Genomic DNA, 17,454 nt, shown 5'->3' on the forward strand with positions numbered 1-17,454 from the left:
CTGAACTGAATAAATGATTCATTTGACATGTCTTCAGTTTGTAGCACTTAAAGTGATATCATTGGCTCAAGAGAGTGCTTTCACACCTCTGGGCCAGGAGGTCACAGGTTCAAGTCCTGGCTGGGGAACCTGGAATCTCTCCATTTTCAAATACTTGTGTATTGTGTTGGCCAGATTTACTACTGAAGGTGTTTGCTTACTTCCCAAAGTTAGGGGCATTCTGAAGATTTGTGACACATGTTAAAGAAGGCCTGAGGATGCAAAAAGTGTTACCACTGGAAGACTTACACCGTGAAATGGGTTAGGTCATAGAAGAAATCATTCACTGATCTGTGGTTTCTTTTTACCTTGTCTATACTCTGACCATGTAAGATAATTAAGATGTTGCAGTTAGAAAGATACAGATAAGATATCTTAATCTTCTGTGTGAGGATCTAGATGTTGCATTTAGAAGGAAATGCAGTGCTACAGCCATGAGAGATGCACCTTCAAGTCCCTTCTAAAACAAATTAATGTTTTAATAACTTGTGTCCCAGCTTTTTTTGAATGCGCTTTCGTATCTCATTACAAGATCTCAATGTTCTGTTTGAATAGTATCCAGCATAAAACAGGTGGGAAGATAAAAGAGTTGATCCATATAAATGAAAAAGAAATCCAGCCATTCGTCAGCATGAAAATTGAATTTATGTATTGCTTGCATTTCTGAAAACTACTAATGGGAATTCTACCTTCTGGTGCTTAATCAAACAAATCCCCTTGAAAATAACACTAAATATGCAGAGCCTGAGACAAGAATTAGCACCAGTTTAAGTACTGGAACTGAATAGCAACATCTTACCAACAGTAAGGCCAGTAAGTGTTTTGGTGGCACCATCAAGGAACACTCAAAATGCTAGTTCAAAATCCTGATCAAAATAGTGCAAACATGAACTGTAGCAATGTGATTGAGTACATCTTACTTGTACTAACAATTTTGCAGGGTAGGCCTTCTTGTCATTAGAAGAAGGAAGAGAGGACAGATAGATTTCAGTTACATTGGTTCTAACATTGCAGTCTTACGATACCATTACATTATAGATAAAGGCTTTCACGGATGGCGTCCAATACCTAAAAGTTAGGTATTGAGAAGCACACTTCCTGAGATTACTATGTTCTTAGGCTGGCTGTACTTGCCCAAAGAACTTTTAGTAATTATCTCCAAAGAAATCTCTGGGTTTCTTAAAAACCCATTTGGGGTTTTAAGTGCCATTTGCAATCTCTTAATAACTGAGAGACTGAAAAAGCATGGAAACTTGGATGTTTTTTGTTCTAGATAACCAAAGCAAAGCATCCTTTCTTCATTGCAATCATCCTCATAAAAAAAAAAAAAAAAAAAACTGTTGGCCAACCTGCCTTCAGAAGTTCTGCATCCTTGCTCAATCTATTGTTAGCGTTGTGAGACCCAACAGTCTCCATATGGAGTCCATGCTCTAGTAACTGGCAGCAGGACAAGCTCCAATGGGTTTAGCAGCTGAGTCGAAGTATCCATGCCAAAAAACAGAGCAACTGGCCAAGACTGAAAAAATCTGGAATCTAGAATTAGGCCATACACATCTCACATTAACCCGAACATGTAACACCTGCGTTAAATACCTGCTGAGCCTCCTGAAGCTCCTGCGACACCCTTAGGGGAATGGATTTTATGCAAGGTGTATTGCTTCAGGGTACAGTAAATTTGCAGGGAGGAAGATACAAGTGACAGTTAGAAAATGTTGAGTAAGGTAGTGTGCCAGGGCCAGTGTTTAATTTATGGAGACTGTCTGTTTTTATATTTGTAAAATGATCTTCAGAAACCTGTCTTGGAGTTTGTTTTTGCAGTGCAGTACCACCTTTGTTTCAGTAGATCCCTTAGGATGCAAGGAAGGTGGAATTACTGCCCATGAACTAAAGATATACCAGTCTGTTAAGGGGGATATCGTCATCTTCCCTCCCCATCGGTAGCTGCCCAGAGAAGTTCTGATATGGAAAAAAAGTGTTAGGACTGGGGTTCTGCTTTTCTTACAGACATTTGAATAGCTATTTAGTGAGGACGAGGATACACCTACATCTATAACCAAGAACTTTGTGGTCTGACTACGAAGATAACGTCACAAAGACATTCTTGGGCAACTGTAGAGGACACCACTGTTCAGTTTCAGTGTGTTTACTTTTTTAACCTTATACATACATTTTACTCTAAGTTTTAAGTTCTAGTCTTTTGTGGGTGCATGTTTTTATTGGAACCATTTTATGTTTAGAGAATCTGCAGAAATGACAGCAGTAGAACTCCAGTGAGTAGATGTTACAGGAGATGATACCTTCCTGGTTGAAAGTACCCATGCCCATGGCAGAATGATTGGAAATAGATTATCTTTAAGGTCCCTTCCAACTCAAACTATTCTCTGGTTCTGTGTTTTCTGTGACCAGGAATCACATAATGAACTGCTGCCTACTTGTACTGCACTTGAAAGTTTCTCTTTATCTCCACCCTAGCATTTGCAGAGCCCAGACCAGGAGTACTACTGAGGGTAGTGGGTAATGTGAATTCTCTGGGTTGTTACATAATGTAGGATTTCTCTTGGCCAATTTCACATTTTCTTTATACAGAAACCTGCATGTGTTGGCCGTACCAGTTTCCTCTTCCATCAGAGAAGATAAATAGGCAACCTGAGGGTTAGATTCCTCTGACTTATTGTAGACATCTACTTCAGGGTGAAATGGAGTCTAGACATAGTTGTGTCTTTCAATGGGCTAAGAAGGGGCACTGGATGATGAACTCAGGTGCAGACCCTTGGAGGTGCCTACATGTGGTGGTTGAACTTTACCCCTTCTGGTGGAACAGATTGTTTGGGTTGCATTTTTGTTGCATAGAACTTTGTATCCTTTGTAAACGCTGTGAGTTTGTTCTGGGCTGAGCTTCCGTATTATGAGAACATGTTGTTCTCTCCGAGTTCTGGCTAATGTCACTCATGAAGATCTTGAAGTACAGGGAAAACCGATGTGGGTAAATGATGAGTTTCCATCTGCACTCTTTCAAGATGGTAAAGATCAGCAGGGAGGCACTACTGATTTCTGAAGACCATTGTTCATCTTTCCATTTAGGATGGCATTGTGCCTGCTTCCTTTCTGGTAAGGATCCTGGACAAATGAATTACCTTTTGGGCACAGAAATAACAGTGATCGGGTCTTGAATATGTAAAGTCTTATACTCAGTTGTGCAGATTTTTGGCTGCTTTCGTTTCCGTTGGTGATTTTTGATGTTTTTTTCTGAGGTCTAGCAGGGATACACGGAATAGCTTTGGAAGTGTTTATCTCATGGAACCTCACATTCTAAGCACACATTTGAGTCAGCAAGGAGTTGGAAAGCCATTTGCAAAGCCATAGAAGACAGCTTAACTCTTACTACAGCTTTTAACCATCTCCCACAAACAATAGGAGAAAAACTTGTCTTTGGAAATTTGAGCAGCCTCAGTTTAAGAACATAAGGTGGCTTCCAAAAGGTTTTGAAATAACCAGGTTGGTGCTTCCCTCACTTTTAACAAGAGTTTTATATCCGTTGTGAGCTTTCCTCAGCAATTTAGTTTCTCCATGCAAGGGCATGAGCATCCATCCTATCTCATGAAAAAGTCCTGTAAGAGTGGTACCCTTACCAGTATATGTATGAATGCTGTCCACCACAAACTTCAGCGTGTTTTATGAAGGATGTTGATGAAATTACCTAAATTGTCAAACAGCACAATCTAAGTGTAGAGCAGAAACATTTCAGCTGTGGTTAACAGATGATGCAATCTCCTGAGAGAGCAGAAACTCAGCCTATTCAGACTCATGTCCAGAACCTCTGATTGGGAAGGGACATACATTACATGTAATAAACGCTTTCTTGGCTTTGTCCTTCTCTCCAGCGATTTCTTATATAGCAAAACTGTTGCATTTTTAAATAATGTGAAGGAACTGCCATGGTGTTGATAGCCTTGACTCCTCTCTTGTATGTTTGATGGTCACAGTTCTGAGGAGCTGGAACAGAAATAAAGCTTCCGTTATAGGCAGGAGGGAGGATTGGCTGTGGTGCATTCATTTCATGGTTTTGTCAGGAAAAGCTTTTTTAATGTAATATTTCATTGTAGATGCATGAAATGCAGAATATTTTTTCTGACTAGAGAGTTTACAATTTTTTGGCCTCCAGGTGAGAATAAGGGCCACACAGGCCTGTGCAGTTACAACTGTATGCAAGTTAGATGCACATTTGCATTGCTGCACTTGTGCTATAAAGCACCTAAAAGTGGTCAATCCGTCCAATTTCTGTTTTGTTGTCTCATCAGCCTAGCTTTCACCACCAATTATGGCTAACATCTGTGCCAGTACGCATGTGCATCTAGCTGTAATCCCATAACACACTTGTTTTATGCGTACACATCTGCCTTAGAAAATGTCCTTTACATTTTTGGAAGCCTACATCAGCTTCCTTTTATAATAACTGTCCTAACTTATACAATAAGCTGTCTCAGTGCTTCATTTGCAAGTTATGAGAAAAACACCGAAACACATGGGGTAACATAGACTAAACCAAATTAAAAACAGCCTTTTTTCCTCTATAACTGCAGTTGTATTATTACTGATCACAGCGTGGAGATGAGCTAGCAGAGAAAATGAATCTCTGTTAGAAAAAGTTATACCATTGACTGTCATTACAGAAGACTATTATTTTACATGAAAGGCTATTTTGAAAGTCAGCATTCATTTCTGTGGCAGCTCAAATGTTTTTGTCATTCAGGAGTAGTTACAGATTTTTCCTTGCTTGCTGCCCCCTTAGTGCCTTCTTGATGTAAGTCTCCTCCTGTCATCTCCCTAGGGCAACATCGGGCTGTTCTGTCATTTGTATACTTGCTGCAACTTTCCGGCTTTTACCCACGAATCCAACAGCACTCTGTTCATTTAATTCTCTTCCCTGGAAAACTGTAACCAGCGTAGCACAGTGACCCAAAATGTACTATTTTTAATTTGAACTGTAGGAACATAGCACAGCAAGGGTAAAAGTTTAAAACAACAAAAATTATAAGTACACATCTGTTTTGCCATAACTTGTTCTATCATCCAGAGGGGGGAATCTCACAGGTTTGTTTTTATCGGCATCCGAGTCTCTAGCTGACCTTAGTTCAAAACACTGGTTCTCATGATTTTTCCAGGATGAGTCCCTGCTAATGCCTTTCAGTCTTTGTACTCTCCTCTCTGCCCACCCTTTTTTGTTGGCTGGAGAAAAAAAAAAAAAAAAAAAAAAAAAAAAAAAGACAAGTGCAACAAGGTGGCACGGTGTTACTGGTCCTGAATTTCTGCTCATGATTTCTGCTGTTGCTATCCATGGGATTATCTCCTGAGCACCTAGGAGCTGAATCAATGCATTATAAAAGACAGGAGATGAACTTCACACTACATGAACAACTAAAAAGAAGATAGAGCATTCAAAGACTATGGTAATTTAAAAATGATCACAGCATGTATCAAAACAAGCATATAAATTATATATACGTAGTATAGGCGTATACATTGTAAAGTGACTTCAGACTAATTAAATGCTGTGTGAGCTTCTGTATGAAACCTACGTGTACAGATAATGTATAATTTATTAAAGGATCAGATTGCATTAACAAATAGTTAAGTATAACAGGCTCCAAGAGGTTAACAGACTATTACAGTTTTAAGTATGGTCTTCTAGAAGACCTTGATACAGTTAAAACTCCGTGCAACAAATACAAAGTTTACAGTATGCACTAAAACAGCTCTTCAACATTTTGTAGCCACTAATTTACTTATAATGAGACCTAAAAATGCAGATGTTCAGAATGTGACTGGCAAAGGACTGGTGTGGCAGGAAACAAGCTTCTTTTGTCAACATTTCTTTATTCTTCTTTAGATAATAAACAACATTCCATGGGCAAACATGCAAGATAAAACAGTCTTGCACAATCTTCAAATTATCCTACTGTCATGTACATGAGATCTCCAGTGCTATAGATTTTCAGATGTTCTCTGAGTGCTTCCTTCAGAAGGAAAACATTGTTTCTACTATTCTTTTTTACTAAGAGCAAATGTGTCAGAGAGTAATCTGAAAAGCCAGTTTGCAGGTTCTGTGCAATCCTTTCCATAAGGTCACATTTACCTGGAAGAAGTAGTGATCCCTTAGACCCGTTTGCCCTGTCCTCTTGCTGTTCGCTGACTAGTTTCGTTTGGTTGTTTCTTTCACACAGGCCAGATGAATTAGTATTTTGTAGTAGTGCATCTCTGAGAACATACTTTCACACTTCTGCACAGCTTTTGACTGTGTACATGTCAAAATTCCTGAGCACAACAGGTAGCTCAACACAAAACATGGAAGAGTCAGTCTGAGATGATAACCTAGCTGTCCCCTTACACGGATGTGATTTGGGATCAGATGAGAGGATGTAAAAATACCAGTGTTTCTGGTGCTATTGGACAGCTGCTAGAACTGTTTGTGATCATAGTAACTCAGTGGGAAGCTGTGCATTAAGGGAGGTAGGTAATTGCAGGTTATTTTCTGATGATGGCTTTGTTTTGTTTGAGTGTCTCTGTTTGCAGTGTACTTTTTCACCTGGGAGACAGGAGTGTTGTCTAGATTGTGTATAAATATATTGTGGAGGGGCAAGACAGAGGAGATCACCTTGTACTTGAGGCAGAAGGTGGTGAGATGTACAAGATTTTCTAAGTTCTGTGGCAGGTTCAGTCTGCAGACTTGGGCAGGCACCAGTGACAGTTTTGCAAAATGCCGACAAGCTTTGCCCTTAGAGCAGTGTTTTACTCTCAAAAGAGCCAAGTTGTTGGCCACAGAATTCAAACAGACTTTTTGAGCACCTTGTTCTTTTTGGTACAAAATGAAACCATCCCAGGTGAAGGAGATACGACCTTTGAAAACAAAAAGACAATGCTGGGCAGCAAGCGGGGCTGTCCTCTGGACTGTCTAGAGGCAGTCTGGATTTATCCGACTATTTGCTGTCTGGGACAGTTCAACACAGCGTGAGGTTTCTGGCTCTGTAACCATCTGCAATTCTTGGATTTTGTATCTGCTTAGGGCTTTTTTTCCTCTCTCTCTCTTTTGGTGGTTTTCTTTCCCGTCCTTACTCTGCCTGATTCTCAGAACACCAGGCAATCTTCACAGAATCAGATGCTAAGTAGTCTGTAGCAAGTGTAAAGAAGCACCTGGATTGCTGTATTTCACAAAGTTTCTATTTTCAAATAAATTGCCTTGTATATTCTATAGTAAATGGCAATGCAAACCAAGGTAATACAATAAATCAAAATAAAAATTAAGCTCTGTACACCAGCATTTCAGACAGGGACTCTGACACCTCAAGTGAAGAGTTTGGTATGTTTTAACTTGTATAGTCTAGCTATTGGGGAGAGGCAGAAGTTCAGAGTGTAACTATTTCTCCTGTGCTTTTCCCGTTGCCCTGACGGGTTTGCAGCCAAGGAGACTTTGAACAGCATTAACACTTAAGCCTGCAGTTTGAAGGAACAGTTTGCAGAGAAGCGTGTGCTCTTTTGGAAGGGTTTTTATTCTGTGATTTCTTCAGGTTGGCTGGCTGTGCCAGAAATATGGCCCCACCTGCTCCAGTTCACTTCCCTTGGGGTGGCTTCTGCCAGCACCCACGATGGTCTGGGGGAGCCTTTATTATACCAATGAGGGCTGTAACCACAGCTAGCCCTGGGCAGGGGTGCATTGGCGGTGGGATACACGGCATCCCTCTGCGCAAGGCAAGAGCAGACCAGAAGAACATGACCCATAACTTTTGGTACGGTTATTGACTCATATCTATCCCTGGTGTTATCCCTATTATGACTTAATAGTCTGTATTTGGCTCGTTACATTTTAATGACATCCTTCTTGAAGAGAGACTGCTTTGTGGAAATTGCAGATTTATGGTGTTTCTAGGAAGATAAGTTTATTTCCAGCTAATATGAGCCACAACACACTGGGACTAATGCAATGCAGCCTGTGTTACAAGTGTGATTAGTTTTATATCCTATTTTCTTTCTCCCCTCAGAGGATTATGCCCAGCTGTGCAACATTCCTGTTCCAGGATCTCGACGTCCATATGGACAAGATGCTTTGGTTGACTTCGAGGAGCACTACACTCCAGAAACTAATCCATACTTTGTTGAAGACCGTAAGCAAGTTTCTCTGTTATGTAAAATACTTGAAATGAGGGTTGTAACTTGGATTATTTCCCTGTAGCTGGCTTCATTCTTCTGTTTGCTTCTGAGTAATGTGGCCTATTTATGCTTTAGTTATTCCTATGACATTAGCTTTCAGTCAGGTGTTCTGGTTCAAGAGCCAGTGTTGTATAAGAGTCCAGTTGGGCTCAGAGTACGATGTTAATTTTTAATACAGTGGAATAGTTTGTGCCAAGTGTACTAAATTTATATTTACCAACAGATTTACAGCTGAAGGTCAAAAGGATTGCCAGTTTTCCTTCTCACAAATTAATTTTCCGTTGGAGCCTGGGACAGATTTCTTTGGAGTACATTTAGTTGAACAGACAAAAACAAAAAGGGGAAGAAAAAAAAAAAAAAAAGAAAAAACAACCTCCCTCCGTCTCCATGCCAGTTTTCCGTGATTTTCCAGCAGAATTTATATGGGAGAAATAGAGAGTATGCAAGTTGTTCTCGCTCAGCAGAGAAACAACAGAACAAAGTATGATTGGAGAGTATGCATGCATATAGTCATCAGACTAGAAGGGTCTGCCAGGGAGGGTGTGGGAGTCGTGTACAGCATCTCAGGTGTACTTCAGGAATATCAGGGTTCTTGATGGATCTGGCCCAGCTCACTGTTAAGGCTTGAGGGAGAGGAATCCTTGCAAATCTCAGTATCCTCCTCAAAATCAGCCATGCTGTGCACATCTGGCTTATTCCATCACAGCTTCAGAGAAGAAAAGTGGGGGTATCAGAAGGAACTGGTATCTTCCAGTGCTTTACCCAAATGCCCGACAAATTGCCACTACAATCTTTCCCAAAGTGCGTCTCCTGTACAAGGAGATACTTACAAAGTAAAGGTAACAGATCAAAACAGAGGAGGAGGATTACGGCACACTACTGGAAAGGTGATAGGCATTTCTTGTGCACATTGCACCTTTATACAAAGTTATACAAATCACCATAATGAGCTCGTTTCTATTCAGCATCTAAATGACCTTTCAGCTCTACACAGAACTGTAAAATGTCTCATTGCTTTATATCCAGATGATTTTAATTAAACAGTACTGAGTGTTGACATCTAATTAAAACGTCACACGGATGAAAATTACCAAGCATAATGAAAAGCCCAGATAGATGACTGGGAAACCAATGTGATAGATAATACACTGAGTGGTAAACAAGTTCTTTACAAGTAAGTTATAAGCAGTAGTGAATAGATACAGTAAAATTGTAGACAGTTTTGAATCCACAGTTGAGTCTTCTCTACTAGGGAGATAAGAGTTCATGTCTCTTGCTCCCATCCTATCACTGAACCAGATACAGTGGCAAGCAAATGCATAAGAAACCCCCAAACACATAGCTGTGTGATTGTCCTGATCAGAGGCATATTACCAAACAGATACAATTCGGTCATGTATTTATCATCAAAGACTTCGTGGCCACAGTCCTGCTGCAGTCTGTACAAGGAATATGACAATACTTGCCCAGCCCATGGAAGGGCCGTGCACATCAATGTATTTGTCAGCTGTGTGCTATCAGTTTCTACAGAACCAAATACGCATTGTTAGAATTGCAGCATGTACCTCATCCAGCTTTTTTGAATAAAAGCCCCTTTGCTTTAAGGGGCTCTCACGAGCCCTCTGCAAGCTCTGCTAGAGGACGGAAAACATAATGAAAAATGGACAAATTTCTTACTATGCTATAACCATTCATCCTGACAATCTGGTCAACACTCTCAGTACTACTGCACTGAAATGTGATTTACAGGGTTCGTGGAAAAGATTGTAATGTTTCCCAATTAGTGTACACTTTTATACATGCTATGTTTTGTACACGTTCTTGAGATGTGGCTTAAGTCAGCAAGTACTTCTTACGTCACATCATCTGTTCAGTGTCTCCAGAATTTATTAAGTGCATCACTGACCAGCATGATTCTTATGAAGAAGCCCCACCACGGTAGAGCAAGTCTAGGCTGGCTGACAGGTTATGTAGCCAAAGAAGGTGGGGGAGTGATACAACTGTATGGAAGTTAAATGGAGGATGATACAGAAAGGGCAAGGTAGGAACAGCAAAGCAAGAGAAAAGAGGGACTAAAGAACAAAGACAGGGTGACAGGGTAGAGTAAATATAAAAAGACAGGAGAGCAAGCAAAGGGAAAGGGAAAAAATTATATTCCTAGGTAGATTTGAAAAAAAAAAAAAAAAAAAAAAAAAATAAATAGGTAAACACATTTTAGATAAGCCAATTATTTGTTTGTGGAATTACTGCATTAGTTATGTTATGGGGCAGATGGGGAGATGTATCCCGCTCAATTCCACTCCAGCTCCAATTTCCCCTCCACTTCTATGCTACGTATTTGTTATGCTGGTAAACCAACAGACTCCCAAGGGCTCTGCACTTTTTCCTCAAAAGTCTTTTGGATGTGATGGGCTGCCATCTGCAGTCCTGTTACATCACTGCTCAGTGACTGGGAAGCTAGCTGAAAAAATTATGAAGAACTAAGAGGAGCAGTTCAGTCCTACAGAGATTCTCTGAATGTGTAAAAATGTCAAATAATTTTTAAATACATATCCCTCTTCATACACAAATTCAGAACTGTCAAATAAATAATAAAATGGGAAGCCTTTGAGTAATCACTCTTGAGAATTATGACATGGAACAATCAGTAGATAAGTGTTTGTACTGGCGCTAATCGCTGAAGTACCAGCCAAAGGGTTATTAACCAAGCCCACAATAGTAAAGCAGTATCTAATTTCTTCTTATTTTCCATAAAGCAGTTGAGACTGAATTTTTTAAGATGTACTTCTTGTAAATTAAAGTGTATCCTTTCCCCCATACACAGATATCTCACTTTTCTAGAATACCATTTTAAAGTACTTTGCCCCAAACAGCACTACTGCTGTTTACCTTTTTTTACATAAAGGTTGATATGCTTAAAATAAAATGTGCTGTGTAGAAAACACTGATTTATCCTTTAAAAAAATGCAAAGTGCACAGTGTCATTTACAAAAAAAAAATCAGATTTTTAACACAAAAATGTAGAGTTCACAGACAGTTTTCATCTTGAAACACATCTCAGTGCTTTTGTAGTGCATTTAGAACTCCAGATGGTGCAGATCTGCTAAATCTGATCTATGTTCTGCAAAGTCACATTCCAGTAAACCTCTGAGAGAATTTCAGAGTCTCGCTATACATTTGGGTGTACATATTCAGCAGCCCTGTAACTTATTTGTTTGTAATTCTTTCTTCACTCAGGTTTTCTGAACAGCTTTGAGGAGCTACAAGCAGAGGAATGTGGTATTCTGAATGGATGTGAAAACGGCCGATGTGTAAGAGTCCAGGAAGGCTACACCTGTGACTGCTTTGATGGTTATCACCTGGACATGGCCAAAATGACTTGTGTTGGTGAGGACAGCATGTTTACTTCTTACTCTTCTGCTAACCTGTCAGTTTAGCCACTTGACTTAAGGAGGGGCTAAAAAAATAAAAGGTTACAGATGATGACCTGAGTTCTATTACAGATGCCAAATTTATATCTGCTTTACTGCAAAGGCGAGTAAATCTTGTTACAGAAATAACTATGGTGATGTTCCTCTGTTCAGTTGAGAACCTAGAAATGAACAGACACACCATTATGTAATGAAGCTTAATCTTGTATCAGTAATGTCACATGGGCAAAGGTTTTTCAAAGGGCTTAGTGAACTGAGAGGATGGATCTGGATCCAAAGTGGAAGAGTAATTTTAGGAGCAGATTTTTAGAGCAGCTGGGCCACCTAAATATTCAGATATCCACTTGGTGGGGGTTGGCTCCCTAATTCTTACTGATTTCAGTAGTCAAGAAGCCAGACTATCCTCTCACCCTCAAACCAATACGTCTGCACAACAGGTAACCAGAACATCTAGCGACTATATCAGCAATTAAAATAATGAAATACAGGGAAGGCAAGTGGCAGGGCAAAGACGAAGCAAAACAACCAACATCCCTCAGTGCAGAGCCTAGTGTAGACTGTATGTGCGTATTTCAGTTTAAGGTGTCTGTACTAACCTTGCCCAACACTACACTTCATAACCCACAGCTGCAGTCTCCCAGATGTATCATGAAAATCTACCTGCATGCCTTGTAATCTTCAGGGCTCTACAACAAGCTGGTCTCCCTAGCTCTGGTGTATTTCAGGCCAGAGCTGCGCTGTATTGAGTACAGGTAGTTTACTGTTCATAAATGTTTAGTTGGCAACACCAAGAAAGCCTAAAATACTTGATTTTTCTGCATAAAGATATTATACTAAGAACTGGCAGCACCTCTCTTGTAAGCCACTTCTAAGCCATCAAGTAAAAACCTGTAAGTGGTCATTAAATCTTTGTTTTGCAGCGTAAGAGTTTGGACTTGGTCATCTAACAGCCTTTTAAGACACTATTGATTTGCCACAATAACTTTGTCTTCTTCCTGATAAAATATTTATCTGTCACAGCTTTTGAACTACTCTAGTTCCACCTGATCTGAACTGAATATACAGTTCTCAGGGTACTCCTACAGTATGTTCTACTCCTGACAATGCTGGAAATAAATGAGTTTTACCTATATGTGTTTTGATGTTTCCTTTCTGCAGATGTGAATGAGTGCAACGAGCTGAACAACAGGATGTCTCTCTGCAAGAATGCCAAATGCATTAACACAGAAGGTTCGTACAAGTGTTTGTGTCTCCCCGGGTACGTACCTTCAGACAAGCCAAACTACTGCACACCACTGAACTCAGAACTAGACAGTGAACTGGAGTAGAGGAAAATCTCCATATCCTAAGCCCATATACTCTGCACTGTATAAAGAAAAGGAAGAAAAGTATTTAACTTGAGAAGAGAAGGCACCAGAGTAGTGAACATAAGGGGAAAAACACATTCAAATGTGTCAAAGGTGAGACATGATGGGCTGATTGTATGTCAGCTTCACTGAAGTGACAGACCAAATGGACACATTACTCTATGAAAGAAACAATCAAGTATATAGTGTGTTCATAAGAAAAAAAATCATTGAAAATAAGCAAAAACAGTGCTGTTATTTTAAACAGAAGAGCTTTGGTTTTCTGTTTTGTTTGTTTGTTTGTTTTGTTTTTTGTTTTGTTTTGTTTTACTATTGCTTGATTAATTTGGCATTTAAATAGTGATGGAAATATTTTATATTACTATGTCATTTTTTGATTGTTCAGTTCCTTGCCTACTGTTTCTTTTCAGACCTTTTTCTGATCAATACAAATTATTTGATACAGATATTCTTAGGATATTTTATAAGAACTGTTACACAGGGTAATGCTCCTCCTACTCTGGAACATTGGTCAGTGATGTTTTTAATTTGCTAGTTGTCTGCCCTGTGGAGCAGGCACCATTTGTTTTCAAATGTTTATATACCTTGGCGAAAAGTCTTTGTATTCATTTTGTATTCTGTATGGTTGTTACTGCACTTAAAGTCTCTAGAACCTTTCTTGCCAAGTTCAAAGCTGCTAGTGGACAACATTGGATTCCTTTTGTACATTAAAACAAAAGATTTTAGCTCACGTCTGTATTTTAATGTGTAAATTGAACACAAGAGAGATCTTGTATGATTACCCTAACATATTAAAGCTGTATATTAAAACTCAATAAAATCACCTTTTTTTAGAAAAAGCTATTTACTAATTGTAGGCTTTTTTTTTTCCTTTATTGATATTTATGTTACAAGAATGTAACCCTAGGGTGTTTACAGTACTAGAATGAATTTACATTACAACAGTTATACAGAGTTGTCTGGCTGGTTTTTCCTTCTCCTGCTGTTTTAATAAGACCAGAAACTGAATTAGTTGATGCCTCAACTTAGGCTTCCAGGGGGAAGATTTCAAACACAGACAAACAGAAACTGTTTGACTTAGAAGTTGATTTCCATGGAATTTTTCTTCTTGCCTGTTTTAGGCATGTTTCCCACTAAATCTGCAAATCATGCTCTTCAGTATGATGGCCTGGTTTTCAGAAATAGTAAAGAAAAGGGGGGCGAATTTCCTTTTCTTAATGAACTGTACCTTCCCATAAACTCCATTTCTCAGTGGAAGGAGAGAAAGATTACGAGACTGACAGATGTTTCACTTCGACCTCCTCCAGAATGAAAGAGTTTACTTTGGAAATCCTGAAACAGGTCCTTTTGATATTTTCCAAATGAAACATTTTTGTTGTGTCTTTGAGACCTGCCCTGCATTAAGAGGAAAAGCATAAAATGAGACTTGAAAAAATAGGTCACATTGGGTCCAATTGTCTGAAAAAAAATATTTCTAAGTTCACACACGCACACACACACACAAAAAGGAATACCTGTTTTGTTTCTGACTATTTTCCAATATTTAGGTCAGTCAGAACCAAAAATCCCCAAATCCTGTAAGCTGTATTCCTTGAAGTACCGAGCACTTGGTAGATCTCATTAAGGCCCGTGTGCCTGTTAACCATGGCAGCATGTGTCCTTCTCAGGGCCCCTCTGTACATGCTGAAATTTGACACAAGGACTAATGAAGATACTGTACATTTAAAGTACGATCGTATGTTAAAATGTAAAAAGATTTCCTGTATACAACTGTGTGGGGAGAGATCTTCAAGGAAGAGACTTTTTGCAAAGTACTCTACATGCTTGACTTTTCTGGAATTAATTAGGAGAGGGATGGAGGGCCAGTCTCTCTTCTCAGTCAAAAGAGGTAGACTACAAACATGACAGCTTGTAAAAAACGTCTTGCTTACTTCTTCTAAAAAACTTACTTCTTCTGAAAAACTTCTTGCTTACCTGCTGTGATTAAGGAAAAAGATGGAAGGTCTGGTCTTACTAGGGAGTTCCATAACCACAACACTCTTAGTTGTGCTGTTTAAGGATAATTCTCCTATGGTTCCAATAAAAAATAAAGTCACAGTTGCCACCTTTCACTGGTAAAGCCACAGGGAAGGGAGCATAATCATCATTCTCACTGAACTTGGATTCTGCGGTTACATCTCCTGCCACACCAACTTTGGACGTTCTCTTCCTTCCAGTATGGCAGTTCTGAAGACTAAGCAGATCTGCCTCCAAGGTCACCATACCTTCCTTGGGTTAAAAGGTGTGTTGTTGGGTTTTTTTTCTTTTTTTTTTTTTTTTTTGGTGAAAATCCACATTTCCTCAGGAAGGTGAGAAATGCCTGAATCAGAAGGAGAATTTACAGAAACTGAAAGCCCTGAATGCACAGTGACAACAGAAAGTTGTACTTATGAGAACAGAGTACCTCCTTCATCAGGGGAGAAGCTACGTGCTTCTGAAGATCTGTAGCTTTACCTCAAACTTTTATAAGCTTCCCATCATCACTATGTTCTGGAGTGGTGCTGCAAAGAGCTGAGTACTTTTACACTGGGTTATATTTTCATAGTTGGAAATCCTTGGTAAAAGGAGTTCTTCCTGAAAGGTGTTCGTATCCTGAAATCTGGATTAAAGGGAAACTCTGTTCTGCGTTCAGCTGTCATGAAAAGTCATGGACGAGCCAGCACTCCCCGCTTCTCCCTCCTCTGGACAGCCTCTTCCCGCTTCAGCAATGGGCTGGGCTCAGCTGCCGTGGCTTACACCCTAAAGCTACCACTCCACAGCTTTCCACATCTTAGGACTGCTCCAGTCCTCCCCCAGACAGCAAACTGGGATGGTAGTGAGTCCCCACTTCTCCTGGGCGTATAGCAGTATGACAGCTGAGGAAATGACAGTCAAACTGCAGTACCCTTAGAAGACTTCGCTGGGGGACAAACGCTGTGCTGAACGTGTAATTCTGAGCCACAAGACTGGCTCCTTGCTGATTTATTACATCTTTTTAAAACAACAAGTTTAGAATACCCTGGGAGTTTGCCATTCTCAAACAATGAACACTCCAACTCACTTTTAGTTATTTCAGACAATTTAAAAAAAAAAAAAAAAAAAAAAAAAAAAAGGACAAACTCAAGCTGTTCTGTGAGCAACAACACTAAAACAAAGCCTGTTTTCCTGCAACCTTTCCCCATAGCTCTCTCCTGAGCAGACCACCTCCAGACCCAGCTCCCTGCGCCTCTCCCACTCAGCAGGCACATGTGGATGAAACCAGTCATGGGGTTAAAAGCCACCGGCAGGTTCAGGCAGATGCACACACTGGCTCTGGGTCCAAACAAACAAACAGAGCAGCCAACCCAAGCCTAAATGGCCTCCAGGCCTCCCAGTTTCTGTCACCAGCAATACGCAGATGTTCTGGTGTGACCCTGCCACCTTCCATCTCCCCTGCCCAAATCAAGGGGCAACAGCTGATCCAAGCCCAGCCTGAAGCTGGAAAACCACTGGTTCAGCAGCCATGTCCTCATCACAGCCACACTGGTCTATTAGCCACTTTGTAAGCAAACAACATACTTTGTGCATGCTTCTGTCTCCCTTTTGCCTCTTCTTACCTTTGACATGCCTTAAAGCACATATAAAGAAGGAGCCAAAAGCAGCCTAAATTCCATTTAGATCCCAGAGCTCAGTATTTCATGTTGACTGGCTCCAGGCCTTCAGAAATGCCTTAAAAGAAACACAATTGAGGGAATTAAGTGAAATTCAGCCCATCTGAACTCAGGCCCTGTAGCCCACCTACTTTGCCCCAGTGTAGCAAGGCTGGTTGTGTCACATCACCTGAAAAGCTGCAGGGCTCAGAATACAATTTCAATTCATAGTTAAACAAACATTTTCTTAACATCATTAAGATGAGGGATTGGACACCATGGATATAGCCATTTACTTGTTACAAGAGCTGTGGTTTAGGTGAGAACCCTAAAAATACAGAAACCACCAAATACAATCCCATGATTCAAGTTTCTGAGTGCAGCAGAGTCTGGAACCGATTACAATTTATACCAAATGGCACCAATACTTTTTACATCCATATGGACCCTTTAAAATATATATATATATATTAGTCTTTTTTCAGCCAGCCATACCCTTGCCACAAAAGTGGTGTTACAGGATTGCTGACGTGGTAGAAATGAATCCTGCTGGTTCCATTATAATGGGAATGTGCTAAGGAGAACAAAGCTACCCCAGCACCGAAGTGACGTGGGTTTGGGTTAGAAAGACATTTGATATCAATAGATACTTTCATGTCAGGATGCTATTCAGTGAAAAATTAGCCAACATTAAAACAGCATTCAAAGTGAGCACTAACATTCCTTGGGAAAAACACTGTCACAGCAGGACAGACCATTTGAATCTAA

The 17,454-nt window shown here is 40.0% G+C and overlaps 1 protein-coding gene across 7 annotated transcripts in view; it reads left to right on the forward strand.

Annotated features, from left to right (window-relative positions):
* LTBP1 (latent transforming growth factor beta binding protein 1) overlaps window positions 1–13,882 on the forward strand; it is a 207,865-nt gene extending 193,983 nt beyond the window's left edge. For all 7 annotated transcript variants that reach the window (XM_035320455.1, XM_035320458.1, XM_035320457.1 and 4 more), the window contains 3 exons: window positions 8,073–8,195; window positions 11,479–11,628; window positions 12,831–13,882. In XM_035320455.1, the coding sequence (XP_035176346.1) occupies window positions 8,073–8,195; window positions 11,479–11,628; window positions 12,831–13,000 (443 nt within the window). In that variant the 3' untranslated portion in view covers window positions 13,001–13,882. The remainder of the gene's footprint in view (window positions 1–8,072; window positions 8,196–11,478; window positions 11,629–12,830) is intronic.
* Window positions 13,883–17,454: the final 3,572 nt, after the last annotated feature.

The sequence above is a fragment of the Oxyura jamaicensis genome, chromosome 3, assembly GCF_011077185.1.
Source record: "Oxyura jamaicensis isolate SHBP4307 breed ruddy duck chromosome 3, BPBGC_Ojam_1.0, whole genome shotgun sequence".
Lineage (NCBI taxonomy): Eukaryota > Metazoa > Chordata > Aves > Anseriformes > Anatidae > Oxyura > Oxyura jamaicensis.